The 21,108-nt window shown below is 44.4% G+C and overlaps 1 protein-coding gene across 1 annotated transcript; it reads left to right on the plus strand.

The window, feature by feature from the left end:
• Positions 1-577: 577 nt before the first annotated feature.
• On the plus strand, positions 578-19,545 carry TBC1D20 (TBC1 domain family member 20). The gene is made up of 8 exons (XM_020900869.2): positions 578-785; positions 8,297-8,482; positions 10,705-10,785; positions 14,289-14,475; positions 14,633-14,734; positions 15,882-16,023; positions 16,822-17,009; positions 17,277-19,545. Exons 1-8 carry the CDS (start codon positions 716-718, stop codon positions 17,530-17,532), a joined length of 1,212 nt encoding a protein of 403 aa, XP_020756528.1. The 5' UTR covers positions 578-715; the 3' UTR covers positions 17,533-19,545.
• Positions 19,546-21,108: the final 1,563 nt, after the last annotated feature.

The following is a 21,108-nucleotide window of genomic DNA, read 5'->3' on the forward strand; positions in this document are numbered from 1 at the left end:
TGGAACTGTAAAATGTCAGTTGAAATCAAGGAAAAGCAAGGTTTGAGGATTTCTAATTTTAGTAAATTGAATATTTAAAAATCAGATTAACTTCAGTCTTTACTGCTCCTGAAAACTACTGAGGACCTTTTTAAAAAGGACTGACAATGTGGTGGTGGGCCATGATCCTGGATTGCACAGAATGGACATGAAACCCAGGGATCCAACCCGGCTCTTACGTCTCCTGCATTGGCAGGCAGGTTCTTTTACCACTAGTGCCACCAGTAGTTTCTATACTCTTGATAGTGTTCTAAACACTTTCCAAGAACTCTTGTGAGTCCAGTACTTCTATAATCATCCGTATCACTTTACAGATAAATAAAACCAAAAGAAATGATAAAAATCTGCTTCTGAACACGTCACTTCAAGACTGCTACGCTCTGTAAATTCAGTTGGAACGAACTCTCCTTGGCTCGCTCCCCGCGCTCTTCGCTCGCCACTCAGGGCGCCTGCGCGCCAGTCCGGTGACAGCCGCGGCCCCGCCGCCGCCCGCGCGGCGTAGCGGGTGGTCACGTGCCGGCGTGGGGCGGGGCCGGCGCGGGGACGCCTGCGCGCCGCGGGCTGACCAAGCCGAGTTCGCTCCACGGAGCAGGCGCTGGAACCTGCGGCCGAAGCCGCGTCTTCTGTCTGCTCCGCCACCAGCCGGGGCTCGGGCTCGAGCCCGGGCCCCCGGGACATGGCCGTCCGGAGTGCCCAGGGTGACGGCCCCACCTCCGGCCGCTGGGACGGCGGCGCGGAAAAGACAGGTACGGAAGCCGGCCAGGGCGCCGAGGAGCGGCCTGCGGGATAGGGGCGGCCCGGGGAGCAGGGGACAGCTGCGGGAGGAGGGGACCGCAGGCCGGGTGTCCCGGGACGACCGCGCGGGCTGCGCCCAGGGCCGCCGGCCAGGGTCGGGACAGCGAAAAAGGAAAAGACTGAAGGCCCGTGTCACGTCTGAAGGGGAAGACAGCCTGGAATGGGGGGGGAGGGTGTCAGCGGATGTTGAGGGGACCGGAGGAACACTGGCGGCAGACCCGAGCCCCCTAGCGGGAAGGACGGCGGGGACCCACGTCCCATCTCGTCCGAGACCCGAGGCCAAGCCTCGCTCCCGGCCGAGACTGTCCGGCCACGTCCGCAGGCTCCGGGCCAGGCTAGTTTTCCAAACTTCATTCATCGGTCGTCGTCGTCTGGATTGACGCGCTGGACACGTATTTCTTTTAATTACCGTGAAATTCACCCTTTAAAGTGTACAGTTCTGTGGTTCTTAGTAATTTTTACAAGGTGGGGCAACCATCGCACTGTCTTAATTCCACAGCATTTCTAATGCCAAAAAGGAAGACCATCCCTCCGCAGGCCCCGTTCTCCACAGCTCCTGCCAACTACCAATCTAGTCTCTGTCCCAATCCTGTGCCGCCTATTTTAATGTTATTGAATTGTGTAAAAAGCAAGTCTATTTTTTATACTGCCTTAAACTAATTTCCATGAAAGAGTTTCATTGTGCACTATGTTTTCAAATATGTTTTACCTACTGGTTAATACATGACGGTTAAAATTATTAATGTTTACTCTGTACCAGATGAAATCTCTTTGCCCTCTGGGAAAGAGTAAGGTAACTTTCCCACTTTTCCATCCTCTGGTGGATGGTTCCCATAGCAGAACCAACCACCAGTGCAACCCAAGTTTTGTTTCTCTGAGTTCATTTTGTTATTACCTTTTTCTCCTCTTCCAGTCCTCTATGGAAATGAAGCTCACTCCTCATATTACTCCTCTGGGCCCTTTGGCCTTGTAACCCTTTTCCTGATGTTTGTATGACATCTGTCCTCATGGCATAATAGTCATTGCCCCAAGTGGCATATGGGTCCTGTGACCTGTTGGAGTGCAGCTGTGCCTAGGTTGCGAGACTATCCTCTAGTGTCCAGAATTTTGCTTCTCTGGATAAATGGGAGGAATTTAGAGATGAGAGGAGTTTTATTTATTTATTTTTGGTGTTTGGTTTTCATCATCTTGGAGAATTGGAGAGGTTACTAATACTGTTAACTCTCCTTTGTAGAGGTTATGATGGGATTGGTTTACTCTTTTTCTCCATTTTGGGGAGTGGATTGAGCAATTGTTCTTCATATGTACTTGTCTTTATTTTTCAGGTAGTCGTTGAATCTTTGCTAATTTGCGTACTGTTTGTTGAAACTAATTGGGACCTCCAAAATCAGTTTCTTTTTGTTTATTTTTGATGGGAACCTTACTCAGAATAGGGCTTCCTTGGTGGCTCAGATGGTAAAAAATACACTTGTAATGCAGGAGACTCAGATTTGATCCCTGGGTTGGGAAGATCCCCTGGAGAAGGGGGTGGCAACCCACTCCAGTATGCTTGCCTGGAGAATTCCATGGACAGAAGACCCTGGAGGGTCTGTGGGGTTACAAAGAGTTGGACATGACTGAGCAACTAACACTTAAACTTTATCAGAGTAAGGTTAGGTTTTCCTCTCCCACTAATTCTCTTTTTTTGTAAGCATAAATTTTTAAGTTAATTTCCAGCATCAACATCAGGAGTTCAAGGAGTGGAGCTGGGGGTGTCTGTCTATCTGGGAGGCTCTCTATCTGACTGGCTCTTCCATTGTTTTGATTAAGGCCTGGGGGAGCTTCCCTGATGTCTTAGTGGTATAGAATATGCCTGGAATGCCAGAGACAAGTTTCGATCCCTGGGTGGGGAAGATTCCCTGGAGAAAGACATGTCAACCCACTCCAGTATTCTTGCCTGAGAAATCCTATGGACAGCGGAGCCTAGGGAGCTACAGTCCATGGGTCGCAGAAGAGTCAGACATGACTGAAGCAACTAAACAACAGCAATAATTCGTTGCTAATTTTAACTTCTGTTTAAAGTCTGTAAAGCTTTCTTGATATGCAAGCTTAAACCAAATAATCAGTATGGAATTTTATTCTTGCACATAAGATGCATATTAAGTGTATAGATCATTTACCTGATTTAAGTCACTGATACATATTTTGCTGATATGGAAAAACTTTTAGAGGAAGCGTAGCTAGTGCTCATTTTTTGCCATTGTCCTTAACTATATATTAAGTTTCCCAAGCCAGATGCTTTTGAAGATACCTGTTGCTCTGAGGAAACAGAAATCTTTACTTGACTTCCATAGCCAGAGTAGAGAGAGATTTGAGACAATAACAGACTCAGTCATCCTTATCAGAGTTGTTAAGAACTACTGTTTCAGTGCCCCTTATTTAAATGATCATTTTAATGGAGAGCTGGTCAAGTATTGCCAATATCATTCCTTTTTCCTCTGTTGAATGAATTACTTTTCAGACAGCAGGGATTTATTTATAGCAGTGCCTTATATTTTGCAGCCAGCTGTAGGATAGTCATTTCATTCTGTCATGGTTGTGAAAGCCAAGACCTTTACTATAAAGGAGTTTGGAAGATACCAGTTTTGGAATATATAGTACATCTCATATAAGCAGAGCAAAACTGCAGAAGAAAGGATTCAAGGGGATTTGACTTACATGTATACACTCTGTGCTTCCCTGGTGGCTCAGAGGTTAAAGCATCTGCCTGCAATGAGGGAGACCCGGGTTCGATCCCTGGGTCGGGAAGATCCCCTGGAGAAGGAAATGGCAACCCTCTCCAGTATTCTTGCCTGGAGAATCCCATGGACGGATAAGCCTGGTAGGCTACAGTCCATGGGGTGGCAAAGAGTCGGACACGACTGAGCGACTTCACTTCATACAATTGGTAGATGAAATGTAGGCTTTTATCCCATAGCCAAATAAAGCATTCTCAAGTCCAGAAATGTGTCCTACCCCAAAATCCATATGTAAAATTTATCTTAAAATAGATAGTTAGACATTGGGCTTCCCAGGTGGCACAGTTGCTGAAGAATCCACCTGCCAATGTAGGAGACACAGGAAATGCGGATTCAGTCCCTGGATTGGGAAGATCCCCTGGAGAAGGAAAGTTATTTTAACCTTTTTCCACGCATCCCAAGAGTAGCTCTGATTTTTCTCCTTCTACAGCAAAGAGGATATGTGTAGATTAATTGTTCGGTTGAGACTCCGATTAATTTTTTCTCCCTCATTGTGTAGTCTCACAGTTGACCTTATCAGTATGTAATTTATACATCTCCAGATCATTTAAGTTTTTTTCTATATTCTCCTACCTTTTAATGTCACAATCAAAACTTGTACATTAGGTGCAATAAAATATTTGTGTGTGGCACACATTGGAGTGCCTTCTTCATCTTCCACTAACATTTTATCACTTAAATATGGGATTGAGAAAGGTGATGTTGGGGTCTGAACAGACAACAGCTAAAATCTACAGTTGAGCAGCATTCTACCCTGGAAATCACCAGTAGATTTAGAAAAAGGCCAAAGTGCCTGTAAATCTATTTAGAGTTATACAATGAGTATTGTCTTTTTTTAATTTTAAAAATTTATTTATTTATTTGACAGCGTCACATCTTTATTGCAGCGTGAATTCTTCGTTGTGGCATGCAGGCTTCTCTGGTTGCAACACACTGGCTTAGTTGCCCCATGACATGTGGGCTCATAGTTCCTCATTGGAAGGTGGATTCTTAACCACTGGACCACCAGGGAAGTCCCTACAGTGAGGATATTCTTAATAGTAATATGGGGAAATAATGCCATTTACTATAGGCCAATTTTTCCAGAGGAACAGTAGCTATGTTAAATTATTTATTCTATTCCGCCCATATGTATTGAGTTCCCACAGAGCATCAGAATCAGGATGACAGCAGTAAACTTTGAAATGTGGGACTTAAATAGAATCCAAACAGAGTTTTGAGAGAAATAAGTATTGGAGCAATGATTTGGGTTCAAAAATAGTAAAACAGACGGTGAAGAACTTTCTTGCAATTCAGGAGACCCAGGTTTGATCCCTAGTCAGGAAGATCCCCAGAGAAGGAAATGGCTACCCACTCCAGTATTCTTGCCTGGAGAATCCCATGGACAGAAGGGCCTGTTGGGCTACAATCCATGGGGTTGCAAAGAGCTGGACACAACTAAATGTAACACACACTAAAAATCCTCTTGATTGCAAACAGTGTTAATTCCCCCAAGATATAAGCAGTGGTTTTCCTTTCCGCCTGGAAAAGGAAATGGCAATTCACTGCCATATTTTTGCTTGGAAAATCCTGTGAACAGAGGAGCCTGGTGGGCTACAGCCCATAGGGTTGCACTTGAACACAGCTGAGCGACTGACACTTTCACTTTTCCTTTCCCCCAGATTGCTGAATAGCTTAAGTGGAAAAAGGGGCAGGGTAGATATATGTCTAAAAATAATTGAGGAAAAATTTCCAAGCTCTTAGCAAATAGATTAATAAGGTTTCTAAATATGATACCTCAAAAAATATTTAGTATTACCATTTAAGTATTCTTAATTTGTGATGTGTAGAAAGTACAAAGTACAAGAACACTCAAGTTAAAAAAAATTTTTTTAATCTTATTTTCTTCTTTGCTAAAAATTCAATTTCTGCTCATATTTTGTCTCAGCCTATGTTGTTACATGGACTTCGCAGGTGGCTCAGCAGTAAAGTCTCTACCTGCGATGTGGGAAATCCTGGTCCAATTCCTGGGTCGAGGAGATCCCCAGAGAAGGGATAGGCTATCCTCCGCAGTATTCATGATCTTCCCTGGTGGCTCAGACGGTAGAGAATCTGCCTGCAGTGCAGGAGACTTGGATTCGATCCCTGGGTTGGGAAGATCCCCTGGAGGAGGACGTGGCGACCCACTCCAGTATGCCTGCCTGCAGACTCCCCGTGGACTGAGGAGTCTGTCGGGCTACACTCCATGGGGTCACAAAGAGTCAGACACGACCGAGGGACTAAGCGCAGCGCAGCACAGCCTGGCGCTTCACTGTGAGTAGTTGCTCATGAAATGACGGGCTGCTAAATGAATGGATACATTAATGGACAGGTAGGTGCGTGGATAGATGGTAAGACATGTCCAAGCCAAGAGCTTGAAGCACCTTGTAAATAAACATTTTGTTACAGTTGGTGCTGTGCTGATTGATTGGGAGTTGGGACTTGATTTTTCCTGATTTCTAGATAGAGTAACCATTGAATTTAGCATCAACCTGGGACATTTTTGGGAGTGCAGATGGGAGAAGGGGTTTGCTATGAACAATTAATTATGCCAGAAATATAGATGTAAACCAGAAATCTCTCAGACTGCCTGGAGCAGATTCACCTACTAGGTCACCAGGGAAAATAATAGTCTAGCCAGGAGAACAGGTTTACCTGGGTGAAAAAGCATCCTGTCCTGTCTGTACCTCCAATTGCATGGAACTCCAAACCAGTCGGTGCCTGAGTTTATAAGGTTTATGTCACAGCTCTCTCTCTCATAGATAGGTAACCAGGCTTATTGGAACCACCTTTCATTTGTGTTAACAATATGCAGCTTTGTCATGGAAACAGTTTGTATACTGTTGCCTCAGAATAGAACATAACTGAGGAAGGCTGCTTAGTGTCTGTCCTAAAAACCTCACTTACCTTCTGATGTTAGTCCTTTCTAAGGCCTGACCTACCTTCCAGTGTTATCTTCTACTTTACATTAACACTAATGCCCTGCCCCTCGTATATGCTACATAAATACTTCCTAATGACTTCATTTACTGTTAAATGAAAGGGCCTGTGTTTCTGTGTTCAAGCCTTTCTTCTGGTCTCCTCCTCTCCTCTCTGAATCCTCCCCTTTTTAAATTTCACTTTTCCATAATACTTTCTTAGATTAGCCTGACCCACAGCTGTCTGAGCTCTTGGTGTCTGCTCGTACCTTTTTTCAGACAATTACAGCACACTGCTATGTGACATCTCTTCAGTGGATTGAATAGTTTTAACTTTTCTTGTGTTTGCTGTTCCTAGAAGTAAACATTCTGCATGAAAATTCTGAGAGCCTGTTACCCCATTATTTTAAATAGAGCCAGTTATAATATGATGCACGTTAACCACAAAAAACTCTCAACTAATCTCCTAAAAAAGTAATTTAAACACAGCAAAATGCCTGTGTATAAATAACAAACTATCACATAAGGATGTAAGATGCTTAATACATTACTTCCTGATCACCAGTGATTAATGTGTTTCTTGAGAAACAGAAGCATGCCCCTTTTACCGCTAGCTTCACTGGAGTCCTAAGTATACCCTTTGACATTCTGCTTTTGAAAATACCTCCATGTGATTCTGATGTTTTCCAATTGTATTAGCATGTAACCAGAGGCTTTTTTCACATGTGGTTTTGTTTAAAAATGTAATACTGAATTTTGGTGAAATTCATGTACATTTTTCCTCAGTAAATAACAGAGAAAATTTATTATATTAAGAGATATGTGGTCATGTATGGATGTGAGAGTTGAACCATAGAGAAGACTGAGCGTTGAAGAATTGATGCTTTCTCCAGTGGTGCTAGAGAAGCCTCTTGAGATCCCATGCACAGCAAGGAAATCAAACCAGTCAATACAAAGGAAAATCAACCCTGCATACTCATTGGAAGGACTGATACTGAAGGTGAAGCTCCAATACTTTGGCCACCTGATGCGGAGAGCTGACTCATTGGAAAAGACTCTGCTGTTGGGAAAGTTTGAAGGCAAAAGAAGAGGGCGACAGAGGATGAGATAGTTGGATTGCATCATCGATTCAATGGATATGAACTTGGGCAAGCTCTAGGAGATAGTGAGGAACAGGGAGGCCTGGCATGTTGCAGTCCATAGGGTTGCAGAGTTGACTTAACAACAACAACGCTCTGTGAAGTTTAGCATTAATGAAGCACAGCATTCTTTAGGAAAACATGAATGGTAGCTATTAGATATGCCTAAATGTACTGAGCATTTACTGTAATTCCTTTTTTGTTACTTATATGGTATGTCTCCTTAGTGTTTCACACATCATATATGCTAATCAGTGTGTATGTGTGCATAGTAAGTCACTTCAGTCGTGTCTCTTTGAGATCCTGTGGACTGTAGCCCTCTAGGCTCCTCTGTCTGTTAGATTTTTCAGAAAAAAGTACAAGAGTGGGTTGCCATTTCCTTCTCCAGGGGATCGTCCCAACCCACAGATCAAACCCGTGTCTCCTGTGTCTCTTGCTTCGGCAAGCAGGTTCTTTACCACTGGCACCACCTCGGAAGCCCGTGCTCATCAGTAAATTGACTTTAAATATATCTACCTTACTTCAAACCAAGTAAGGAGATTGAGCCCTGAACAGAAAAGGTATACACAGTAAATATGTGCCTAATGCCCTTTTCCGTTCTGTTTTGCAGACTTTAATGCCAAAAGGAAAAAGAAAGTGGCAGAGATCTACCAGGCTCTGAACAGTGAGCCCACTGATGTGGCTGCCCTTAGACGCATGGCAATCAGTGAAGGAGGGCTCCTGACCGATGAGATCAGGCGGAAAGTGTGGCCCAAGCTCCTCAATGTCAACACCAATGATCCACCTCCTATATCAGGTAGTTAGGGGAAGAAGTGCTGTGATGGGAGTTTGGCTAGGAGGCAAGGAAAAAAGAATTCCAGGGTCTTTAATTTTTATGCTCATTTCAAACCAAGAGTAGACGTGTAAATACCTGAAGCATTTTAGGATATGCTTGGGCCTACTGTGAAAATAAGACCAAACTGTGAAATAAAATTTTAATTAAAAATGGAATGAGCTTTTATTAGGTAGGGAGGGAGCTATTATTGGCTAGTTAGGGGAGTTTATTAAAAATATATGTTCTGGGAATTCCCTGAAATTTCCCTGATGGTCAAGTGGTTAGGACTCCTCGCTTTCACTGCCAGGGGCCCGGGTTCCATTCCTGATCCGGGAACTAGTATCCCGCAAACCACACAGTGCAGCCAAAACACAAAATGCATGTTCCAGTTTATATTCACCTAGAGGTAAGTTTGCAAGAATCTGTATTTTAGCAAAAATCCCACATAATTCTGATACAGATGGACATTTCAGAAACGTGGGGTTCTGTGGAGATATAATGCCTCTTATAGTCCTTAAAAACAACAAAAAAATATTTTTTATAGGGAAATACTAAGAACATGTTGAATTCTAAAATTCTGTAATTCTGTGAAAAGCTGTTTCAATTGGCCCTCCAAGTTCAAGGATTCAACCAACCATGTATCAGAAATACTCTGGAACGACTTTCGCAGAGGTCCTGTGGTTAAGATTCCACACACCCAACGCTGGCAGCATGGATTCAGTCCCTGGTCAGAAAACTAGGATCCTACATTACACCTGGCAAGGCCAAAAAAAGGCACGTACACACACACACATATATTCTAGGGGGAAGAAACCTCCAGAAATTTCCCAAAAGCAAAATTTGGATTTGTTGTGCTCCGGCAGTTATTCACATAGCATTTACATTCTATTAGGTTTTGAAAGTAATCCAGGGGTGATTTAAGTATACACGAGGATGTGCAAATGTTAAACTGTTTAATATATGGGACTTGAGCATCAGTGGATTTTGCTATCCTTGAGGGTCCTGGATCCAATCCCCCTCGAATACCAAGGGACAACTAACTGTACTTTATCTGCAAGGCCCATGTAATAAAAAAATAAGTTTCTGGAATACAGTGCAGAATACAAAAGAAAGTACAGAAAACTCTGAATCCACTCTGTCATTCATTGAGTCTACATTTATTGCTTTCCTACTATGTTTGGCAACAGTCCAGGTGTTGGGGATTCTTTCATTAATTTGGCAAGTACTAATTCTGCTACAGTCCATGGGGATGCATTGATTGAGCACACACACACAGTTGTGCTCCTCATGTGTGCTAGGTACCAGAGATGATTAAAACAGCCACGGCCAATAAAAAGTTCACAGTTTCATGGTGTGGCCAAGTAGATGTTTTAAGTTGCCATTTGTTACTGTCTTTGGAACTGGGCTGCCTCAGAGCAGTGATCTTTTGTTGGAAGGAATAGGCATTGCCATATTCACACTCTAAATCCTGAGATGGTGTTCTGTCAAATTCCAAATTTCTCATATCTTTTTAAGATGAAGTCTGTGTATGGGGAAGTATTCTACAGGCTCCTCTGGTAAGTTTTGATTTCTGTTATGAAGGAAATGTACACTTGTTACATATATAACAGCTAGAGTCTGCCTCTTTGCTTTCAGTTGGGCTTAGCAACTGAACACAAGTACTGTCTCCTATTACCAGTGTTTTAGTTTTAGAATTTCAGGGTTAAGAGAGCTTAGGTTCTTCTCCGTATACATTTATCTTAATACTCCTTTCTGAACAGCTCAGTCTTCCCTACACTCTATAGATGTTAGAGTTTTTCCAGCGGTCTGTGGTTTCCACATTCATGATCTTACTTGATGCTTAACAGAAATCTGAGAGGTATACATGGAAGGGAATAATCCCCGTTTTACAGATGTGAACTTTGAAATTCAGAGTGGTTCCCAGTGACTCACAGTGAGTCCTGGCCTCCTGACTTTTCTGCTGCTGCTCTATTGCTCCTGGATAATCTGTCTTCCTTCCTCTCACGGTCATCATGACTTGCTTGAAAGAGCATGTTTGGAACTAAACCAGGGATTCCTGTCCAAACGTCGTATCTTGAGTCATATCCCCTTAAGGAAAAGCCTTGAGTGAGTCTTCCAGGCCTTTTGTGTCATGCCAGGATGTCTTGCTCTTGCTGTGGCTTCCCAGGCATTCCTACAATAACGTGTTCCTTCTCCTCCAATAGGAAAAAACCTACGAGAGATGAGCAAGGACTACCAACAAGTGCTCCTGGATGTCCGGCGGTCTTTACGGCGGTTCCCACCTGGTGAGACACGCTCTGTCTGTCTTTGGAGTGGGGAGGGGGAGGTTTGATAGGGTGGCTTTAGTCCAGTTTCAATTACATTACTCTGTTGGCCTTGCTCGTCCCAAGACGTTTACATCCTAGCACAGAACGTGGCCATGTCTGTTCAGACCCCCACTGTGAAGGCCCGAGCCCAAAATAATTTCTCTTGGCTTAGAGGTGGTAAATGAGAGAAGAGGGTTTTCCCCCTGCCCGTTAGAGCTACAGAAGAGACTTCATAGGGATTTCTAGAGCCATCAGTCTGACTTTAAAGAGCAGATAGGTTTGAAAGTGTCACTAACAGGAACTATTAATACCTTCATTTATAAGTAGCAGTATCTTGCCTATGGGCTTCCTTGGCGGCTCAGTGGTAAAAAATCTGCCTGCCATTGCAGGAGACTCAGGTTCAATCCATGGGTCTGGAAGATCCTTTAGAGGAGGAAATGGCAGCCCACTCCAGTATTCTTGCCTGGGAGATCCTATGGAGAGAGGAGCCTGGAGGGCTACAGTCCCTGGAGTCACAAAAGAGTTGGGCACAGCTTAGAGACTAAACAACAACAAACAATCTTGCATATACATATACATATATGTATATATACTATATATACTAAACAACAACAAACAATCTTGCCTTGGACTAGAATGAAGGCCAGTCACTACATGTTTAAAGAGTCTGTTACTGAAATTGTCTCTCCATTCCCAGAAATACTAAGAATGACAGTTGTCTCCACTTTCACAGTGAAGGGAACTGGGCAGTGGACCTCATCTGTTTCTCTTCCTTTTGCAACTCCACCTCTTAAGTCCTTGAATTGAAGAGAGGACAGTTGCTAGAGGGAACAAGAGTCTCAGAACCCATTGCCTCACTCTTCTGAGCCCATGGTCTGGCATTGGATTTTGTCTATTAAAGGGCATCCCTTCTGTTTACAGTCTTGGTTCCCAGAAAGTCTTTTATGACTCTGTGTAGCCAGTAGCTTGCCGTCTTGGTTTTGATAAACACATACACCTGCGGTCCAGTCCCCTTCTCCTGTTCCTCTGGTCACTTGAGGAGACCACACAGGACAGATGCATCTCATATTTTTCCCTAGGTAACCTGGTTTCCTTCTGAGCCCTTTATTCCTCTTCCATTTATGTGACATCAGTCCAGGATATTATTCTTCCAGATAGAACTTTCCATGTGGTTTCATATTCTTTTTACATTCATGTTCTTCTGAGCTTAGCTGACCACTTTTATACCAAAAATTCAAATAAGGCTTACTTTTTTCTCTCACTGCTTCTACTTTACCTGACCACAGTACTTGGTTTACTCCCATTTTCTTTTTTATCTTCTACAATATGCCTTTTTGAGAAGGGGTGGGTAAAAGTGCACAAGAGACGAGCATCACTGTCACCTAAAAACCTTTCTTTCAGTTCAGTCTGGGCTGTTGCGTTAGCTATTTTCTCTCACAAGATCTGCTTTTGACTGGAAAACCTAATGTTGAGGGAAAGCTGTGTTGTGTGCCATCCTCCTAACACAGGTCATGAGGCCAAGGGTTGGCATCTTTTTTTTTTCCATTTATTTTTATTAGTTGGAGGCTAATTACTTTACAACATTGCAGTGGTTTTTGTCATACATTGAAATGAATTAGCCATGGATTTACATGTATTCCCCATTCCGATCCCCCCTCCCACCTCCCTCTCCACCCAATCCCTCTGGGTCTTCCCAGTGCACCAGGCCCGAGCACTTGTCTCATGCATCCAACCTGGGCTGGTGATCTGTTTCACCCTAGATAATATACATGTTTCGATGCTCTTCTCTTGAAACATCCCACCCTCGCCTTCTCCCACAGAGTCCACAAGTCTGTTCTATACATCTGAGTCTCTTTTTCTGTTTTGCATATAGGGTTATCGTTACCATCTTTCTAAATTCCATATATATGTGTTAGTATACTGTAATGGTCTTTATCTTTCTGGCTTACTTCGCTCTGTATAATGGGCTCCAGTTTCATCCATCTCATTAGAACTGATTCAAATGAATTCTTTTTAATGGCTGAGTAATATTCCATGGTGTATATGTACTACAGCTTCCTCATCCATTCGTCTGCTGATGGGCATCTAGGTTGCTTCCATGTCCTGGCTATTATAAACAGTGCTGCGATGAACATTGGGGTGCACGTGTCTCTTTCAGATCTGGTTTCCTCGGTGTGTATGTCCAGAAGTGGGATTGCTGGGTCATATGGCAGTTCTATTTCCAGCTTTTTAAGAAATCTCCACACTGTTTTCCATAGTGGCTGTACTAGTTTGCATTCCCACCAACAGTGTAAGAGGGTTCCCTTTTCTCCACACCCTCTCCAGCATTTACTGCTTGTAGACTTTTGGATAGCAGCCATCCTGACTGGCATGTAATGGTACCTCATTGTGGTTTTGATTTGCATTTCTCTGATAATGAGTGATGTTGAGCATCTTTTCATGTGTTTTTTTGAGGGTTGGCATTTTTATAGTAAGAGCCAGAAGAGCTGAGGGGCCACGCTGACCGCTGCCAGACTAGGTGCCTGCACTGAAAGAGCTCCCGAGACCAGCTCCTTTGTTTCCAGCTGCATCTCTGGGTCAAGATCAGTGCTTCCTATGGTATTTAGTTTGATTCTGAGGGGAGCACACATCTCTTACATTTTTTTGCTTTTATGTAATTTTACACCTATAAAGAGGCTGCAAAAATAGGACACAGAATTCCCCAGGTAGCTTTTTCCCAGATTTCTTTATACATCAACCTTTGACTAGATTTTGCTGTAGTATTGTTTTCTTTCTCTCCTTCCCCATACATACACACGTTTTTTCCCTCTGAGCTATTAAGAATAAATTACATACATGGTGCCCCCTTATCCCTAAATATTTCAGTGTGTGTTTTTTAAAATCACAATTCTTTTTTACATAGTCACACTTAAAATCAGTAACAAAAAATACTACTATCTAATCTACAGATTTTAATCATATTTTGCCATTTATTCCAATAACGTTCCTTGTAGGAAATGTACATTTTCCATTCACTCTTCATATCTCTTCAGCTTCCTTTAGTCTGGACTAGTTCTTTTGTATTTTATGACAGGCCTGTTACTTTATAAAATCCCCCTCAGTTTTTATTTCCTCCTTGTAAGATTCAGGTGATGCACTCTTGATAGGAATTCCACAGAAGCAATGTTGAGTTCTTTTCACCCCAGCACATCAGGAGGCACATGCTGCCCAGTAGTCCCCCTGCTGGCATCACGCCTTGTGGTGACTTGGTTAAGATGGTGTTGTTGGCTGGGTTCCCCGACTGTAATGTTGCCAAGTCTGTGGCTCTTTCCAACATGGCCAGGCGGCTATCACCAGCGTATGGATCATGAATGTGTTGCCAAGTTGTTTTACTTTATTGAACAGTTTCTCTGCATATCCGCAGCTTACCGTCTTCCTTACCTCCATGTTCCTAGACTGCTTGCCTTGTTCAAGTGCTTCTCCCCTCCACTTCCCTCCCCCAGGCATGCCAGAAGAACAGAGAGAAGGGCTGCAGGAAGAGCTGATCGACATCATCCTCCTCATCTTGGAGCGCAACCCGCAGCTGCACTACTACCAGGGCTACCACGACATCGTGGTCACGTTTCTGCTGGTACTTGGCGAGAGGCTGGCAACATCCCTGGTAGAGAAGCTGTCTACCCACCATCTCAGGTATCTGCGCAAAAGGGCAGAAGACAGTTCCCCCTGGGGATAACTCCTCAGCCCGTTTTCTAGCTGGTGTTTTTAGTGATTTGAACCCCACTCCCAACTGCCCCCCAACCCTGATCCAAGTGTTTGGTCTGACCAAGCTCATTGAAATGTCTCCTAGGGATTTCATGGACCCAACAATGGACAACACCAAGCATATATTAAACTATCTGATGCCCATCATTGACCAGGTGAATCCAGAACTCCATGACTTCATGCAGAGGTATATATGTGTCTACATTTATGTGTACATGTGCACACACACAAAGAGACACCCCTCTTCAGCTTCCTCCTAGCCTTTGTTTATTCCTCACAAGTCTAGCTCAATTGCATCATCATCTTATGTTAATTAGTGTTAGGTTCTTCTGAGTTGTCCTTTCCAGTTACCAGCAATCTAGATAATTCAGTTCTGTGCACAGTCTTAGAACACTTTTGTGTGCTGTGGTCTTCAAGGAATGCAGATGTCACAGCCCAAAGCCTTAAAGAGTTTACATTTAGTGGAGAGGGGTGGGCAAGCTAAGTATGCCAGGGTGGACTTTGAGGTTGTTGCTATGACAGAAGTACAGAGTCCTGTAGGACCCAAGGCCATCTGTAGGTTGTTTTATTTACCACACACCAAGGAGAAGAAATATTTCTTTATAATTCTTGTATGATTTTTCTCTTCTGTTTAGTTGGGAGTGTGTCCTTGACCAATACCTGCCTCTCTTAAAAAAGACTGTGTCTTAAGGTGTTTCAGTCATTTCTTGTTAACTATACAATTAATACGGTTATGTTTTCAAGCCTAAGAATAGATGCCTGTGCCCCCCAAAAGGGTGTGACTTTTCCAGAAGGAAAATGATGTAGTTCTCTGAAAACAGCTGATTCTTGTTCCTGGAGTTGACATTTCTTGGTCATTATGAGAGCAACCAAGGAGATAAGGCCAACCAGGACCCTACAGTGGTATTACTGCCATGATGTGGAGTATATTGCAAGGACTTTCTTTTTTGTTTGTTTTGTTTTTTCTGTTGTTGTTGTTTTTATTTTTATTGGGCTCTAGGGGATGGGATGGGGAATACCTCTGGAAGTTATGTCCCACCAGGAAGATGTCCATTCTAACTTTCCTGGGATAGCTTTCGGAGCTTTTTCTTTTTCCTGGAGCCACTGCTCTTGCTGGCAGCAGCCTCTTCAGGTCCACTGCTGAGTGGCTCCTCTGCAAGGACTTTCTATAATATTTTGTGAGGAGAAGATGCTGAATTTATCAGCAGCTGAATTTTCTAGAAAGCATGTTCCCCAGTTACATTCTTCACACAGCACTGAGGACAAAGAAGGCCCAGGGAGAGGGACAGGATAACTCAGCAGGGAACCTAACATCTGGACTCCCTTGCTCCTAGTGCCGAGGTGGGGACCATCTTTGCGCTCAGCTGGCTTATCACCTGGTTCGGGCACGTCCTGTCTGACTTCAGGCACGTCGTGCGGTTATACGACTTCTTCCTGGCCTGCCACCCACTGATGCCCATTTACTTTGCAGCTGTGGTAGGTACAGACCATGAGCCAGCAGTTTGGCGTGTGCCCCCCAGACCAGCTTGATCATCTTCCCTAAAAGGAAACCTGGTGATTAAAAAAGACAGCACTTTCTAGGCTGGCGTCCTGGACACTGTTCTTGGAATGTTACTGGGAGAGGCATGGGAGTCAAAAATATTCTGTGTAAAAATAAGTTTGGGAAATACTGGTTAATCAAAGTTGTTAGATTGTTTACTGTTTGATTCTTCTTAACCTTTAAAATGCTCATGTGCATTGTGAATTATCAGGGTTTATGTTGACAACTCCTGGAGCTAGTGCAAATGGCCAACTCCAGGTTTAAGAAGAGGCATGATACTATGATGGAAACTTAAAATGGTTTTTAGTCGGGGATGAGGGCCTCCAGTTATTAGAGAGGCCTGAACTATCAGACATGAGGGTGGAGATGGTGTTCTTCATTGTGTTTTAAAGGAAGCAAGACCATTCTTTCTACTGTTTTGAACCATTTCTTCTGTGCTAGAGCTCAAGGTATCTCCAGTAATCTCTCTCCTTTCCTTCCTCCTAAAAAACCTCCTTCCTTTGTCAGCCTTTCATGTCTTGGTGTGGAAGTTTGCCTCTAGCAGGAAGTGCTGGCCCATTGGGAAAAGCACTCAAATAAGTATAGCATCACTTCCCAGATAGATACAGGAATTTGCTGGACATTTTGGGTGAGCCCTGTTTGGTACCAATTTATATTACCTCTAAGGAGAATGAAATGGAGGGGCCAAGCCCTTGTGTGTTTTGGTCTCTGACGCAAGGCCTTGCTCCCCACAGATCGTGTTGTATCGAGAGCAGGAAGTCCTGGATTGTGACTGCGACATGGCCTCGGTCCACCACCTGTTGTCCCAGATCCCTCAGGACCTGCCCTATGAGACACTGATCAGTAGAGCAGGAGACCTCTTTGTTCAGTTTCCCCCGTCCGAACTTGCTCGAGAGGCAGCTGCCCAGCCGCAAGCCGAGAAGTGAGTGGCGTCGAGGCACTGGTTGCACAGGGGTGTTTGTTAGTGAGCAGAAGTGATGGACGATTGTGTCTGGTAGGGACCGGGCTGGGAGTGGTTTTTCCAGAGACCTGCACTTATGCCAGTGGAATCCCCACTTGAGACTTCATGGGTCTTGATCAAGAAGAGTTTTCTGAGCAGTGGATGGCTCTGCCCTCAAGAATATTTAGTCCATTTTTTTTTCCCCTTCTTCTTTCATGCCATTCCCTTCTGTCTCCTTCCCCTCTGCAGAACGGCTGCCTCTACGTTCAAAGACTTTGAGCTGGCATCCGCACAGCAGAGGCCCGACATGGTACTGCGGCAGCGGTTTCGGGGACTCCTGCGGCCTGATGAGCGAACAAAAGATGTCCTGACCAAACCAAGGACCAACCGCTTTGTGAAGCTGGCGGTGATGGGGCTGACAGTGGCGCTTGGAGCGGCCGCCCTAGCCGTGGTGAAAAGTGCCTTAGAGTGGGCCCCAAAGTTCCAACTGCAGCTGTTTCCCTAAATGCCAGAGAAGATACTTCCTCTTACATGACGTCACAGTCTCACCCTTCCATGGACAGATTGGGAGGGGGTGGAATTTCCTTTATTAAAAGGGTTTCTGTCAAGGATTTTCTATTCCTGCACCCTTTCCCTCCTGTCCATGGATGCCTTTGCTTCAGAGGCCAGTAGCGGAGCCTGCATGACGCTGGGCACGCGGGGGCCTGAGCACAGAGCTCCTCTCCTTTGTGGCCTGAGTGGGCGCTCTGCTGCCTCCTCTTGTGCTGAAGGAAATGGGTCTCTGCAGCTCCTGGGTGCCTCTGGAACCTGCTGGGCCTGGTCACTGGGGAGTGTCTTGGCTGCTCGTAAGGAAACTGGACCACTGAAGGCCCTCCTGGTGGCTCCTCCAGTCTGTCTGCTTCAGCTGGACAAAGAAGGACGGAGCTGCTGCTTTAGTCAGACCTGGGAATGAAGGGGATGGGGCAGAGGAGGCTGGCCTGGATGCAAGATTGGCCCCTTTTAAGAACAGCTCCAAGCTGGTCAGAAATCTAAGAGACACATGTGAACTAGGTTAATAGGTAAATCCTACCTATTTTCAGCCTAGAAATCACTTGGGCATTTCCAGTCAGACAGGAAGGAATGTTAAGTTTTAGGACCCCTGACACAGGCCGGTTTTTGCCTGCCTTTTTTTTCTTTTCTTGTTACTCTCTTCCACAAGCCACACAGTGGTTATAAAAATGTACATTTACTACTATTTTTAGAATTACACACATCCATGTAAAGTACCACCACTTTTAAAATAATAGTTCCTTCATGGAAGAAAACAATAGTTCTCATCAGAAGGATGAGCTTCTAAAACCCTGAGGTTTCCTTTCTACTCAAGCATTTAACATTTCACTTCAGCCAGAGCTGCTGTTTGTAAACAGCCCCACACTTCCACAGTGCCCACTTCCTGTCCAGCTTCCCTTCCTTCCTTCATGTTTTCCTTCAGTCTCCCTTCTACCCCCCAGATCAGCATCCAGTCATGCTCTTGGCTTTGTTTTTTGCGTTTGACCTATCTCTTCAGCTGCTGGTCTCTCCTTCCTGGTTGGAAATGTCACTGGGAACTTGTCAGCACCCAGAAAGGGACGAACTGCAGCCTGAAGCGTGTGGTGGGAGCCTGGGACAGCCAGCCCCGCTGCTCCAGGCTTCCTAAGGACTCTCCAGGCCTTGGGGAACACGATGCATATTCAGTTCTTCTGATACGGCTTTTCGTGTAAGCAAACCTAGGTTTGTTTTAGATTAACTGTGGCTTGGGAAAAAGTGCCTTTTGCTGCTTTGAAGAACTGGGGTGTATGGTAAGAAGCAGCCATGTACTTTTCTTTTCCTGGTCTGTCTCGGGCACTGTTCTCTCTTGGCAGGTATTTTCTTAAACATGCCAGAAGCACTCCCTCCCACCACACCAGACCTCCACATCCTCCCCGTATTCTCACAGTGTGCAGAGTGGTTGGAAGAGGCATCTACTTACATGAGTTACACTAAGCACTTTACAGCCAAAAACAACGGATCATTCTCCATAGCAGGAGTCCCATCTGGGGTTAGTGTGATGTGAATGGATTAATCTAGAAAAAGGTAGATTTATCAAGACAGCAGGAATTTTTCCAAGATCTAAATGTGACAGATATTCCCAGTCTTCCACAGCAAGTTTGTCTTACCATCTTTGCAAGTGTACAGCATGGGCCCCTCCTGCCACAAATCTCGGATCTGTCTGTAAATACTGAAGGGAAATGATGGGGAAGAGGAAGCGGGGAGGTGCATGTGATCAGAGTCCCAAGGCCACGGTTTTTTGGATTCCAGGAAAGCAGGTGGCATTTGCTTCTGTTGTGGCCTAGAAAGGAGAAAGTTCATATGATTTATAGCTTTGCTGACATCAGGATTAGCCCCTGACAATGAGAAGAAAGAGTTTTTACCTTCAAGTGGTTTACTATTCTGTAAAGAATACGTGTAAATATTTTGTACAGAGCCCTGTATGAAATAAACAGCCATGTGTGGTTACAGACCCCTCTTGTCATTCTTCCCTTGTTGGAGTGGCTCTGGCTTTAGACATCTGGATACTCCCTCCCTCCACCCCTGACCTGGAGCTGCGCCTTAAGCTGTGGACTCTTGGTTGGCTTTGACTTACCTGGAGAACTTGAAACAGTTTCTCTTTCACCTGAGGCAAGAACTCACTTGTCTGAGTTTACTGTTTCCTTGCCCCAAAGGGAGACATAAGGGGCTGAAAGCTGAGCAGGCATCACTTGGCTCTCTGACTGTGTCCCACCACCATAGGCCAGCCGCCCATGCTGTCCTTTGATTTGACTCATGGAGGATACAGGGCTGGCCAGGACACCGCCCTGCCTCTAGGAGCTCACCAGAGAGCTGCATTGAAGGAGTGAGGTATTTTCAGTGGCAGTTTCATAGTTGATTAAATGTAAAGGGAGTTTTGATAAATGGAAAACTGAAGGAAAGGTATGTGTGGTATAATAAATATTTGGGTTTTGTCACCAGTTCCCCTAAAAGCCTTTGAATTTTCTGAGTGACGGGGTATCTTGTTGTTCATAATGATTTCCTTTTGATTCCAATTGGGTTGATATTAATGAGGTGAGTTAAGGTTGGACACTTCAATAGCCTCAGGGTGGGACAGAACACCAGAAAGATTATACAGTGGGGAATTATTATAACTTTTTATGGTGTATTGGAGTATAGCCAATTAGCAAACAACGTGATGGTTTCAGGTAAACAGTGAAGGGACTCATCCATACATAAACATGTACCCATTCTCCCCCAAACACTCCTCCCATCCAGCCTGCCGCATAACATTGAGCAGAATTCTATGTGCTATACAGTAGGGCCTTGTTGGTTATCCATTTTAAATACAGTAGTGTGTACCTGTTCACCCCAAACTCACTACCCCCTCTTCCATCCCCACCCCTCCACCCTGGCAACCATAAGCTGGTTCATGAAGTCTGTGAGTATGTTTCTGTTTTCTAAGTAAATTTATTCATTCATATCATTTTTTTTTTTTAGATTCTGCATATAAGGGATATCATATTTCTCCTTTGTGTGAATTGCTTCCCTCAGTATGACTAGGTCCACCCATGTTTTTGCAAATGGCATTATTTCACTTATTCTAATGAGAAGTATTCCATTGTGTACGTGTACCACATCTTGATCCATTCCTCTATCGGCGGACGTTTAGGTAGCGTCCATGTCTTGGCTGTTGTAAACAGTGCTGCAGTGAACACTGGGGGGGTGTATTTCCTTTCAGATCATGTTTTTCCCTGGACATATGCCCAGGAGTGGCATTACAGGATCATTTTAGTTTTTTAGTAACCTCCATACTGTTCTCCATAGTGGCTGTACCAATTTACATAGTGGGAATTTTGAGCCTAACCACTGACCTCCTGGGAGGGGAGGAGAGACTGGTCATTGAGTGCTGCAGAAACTCTTGGTTCAGAGATTCAGAGAGCTGCTGGGTTGCCGAATACATCAAAGTGCTGGGAGGATCACATGGTCCAAGAAAGCTTGGGCATATCGCAGCCCTCCCGCCATTCTTTGCCCTCTGCATCTCTTGTATTTGGCT

The sequence above is a fragment of the Odocoileus virginianus genome, chromosome 9 (genome assembly GCF_023699985.2).
Source record: "Odocoileus virginianus isolate 20LAN1187 ecotype Illinois chromosome 9, Ovbor_1.2, whole genome shotgun sequence".
Taxonomy (NCBI): domain Eukaryota; kingdom Metazoa; phylum Chordata; class Mammalia; order Artiodactyla; family Cervidae; genus Odocoileus; species Odocoileus virginianus.

What these genes read in the sequence shown, in the direction of transcription:
- TBC1D20 (XM_020900869.2), top strand. Translation starts at nt 716, where the DNA reads ATGGCCGTCCGGAGTGCCCAGGGTGACGGCCCCACCTCCGGCCGCTGG. An exon ending in CTGTCTACCCACCATCTCAG is followed by an intron (nt 14,476 to 14,632) that starts GTATCTGCGCAA and finishes AATGTCTCCTAG; the next exon opens with GGATTTCATGGACCCAACAA. An exon ending in CTCCATGACTTCATGCAGAG is followed by an intron (nt 14,735 to 15,881) that starts GTATATATGTGT and finishes CCTTGCTCCTAG; the next exon opens with TGCCGAGGTGGGGACCATCT.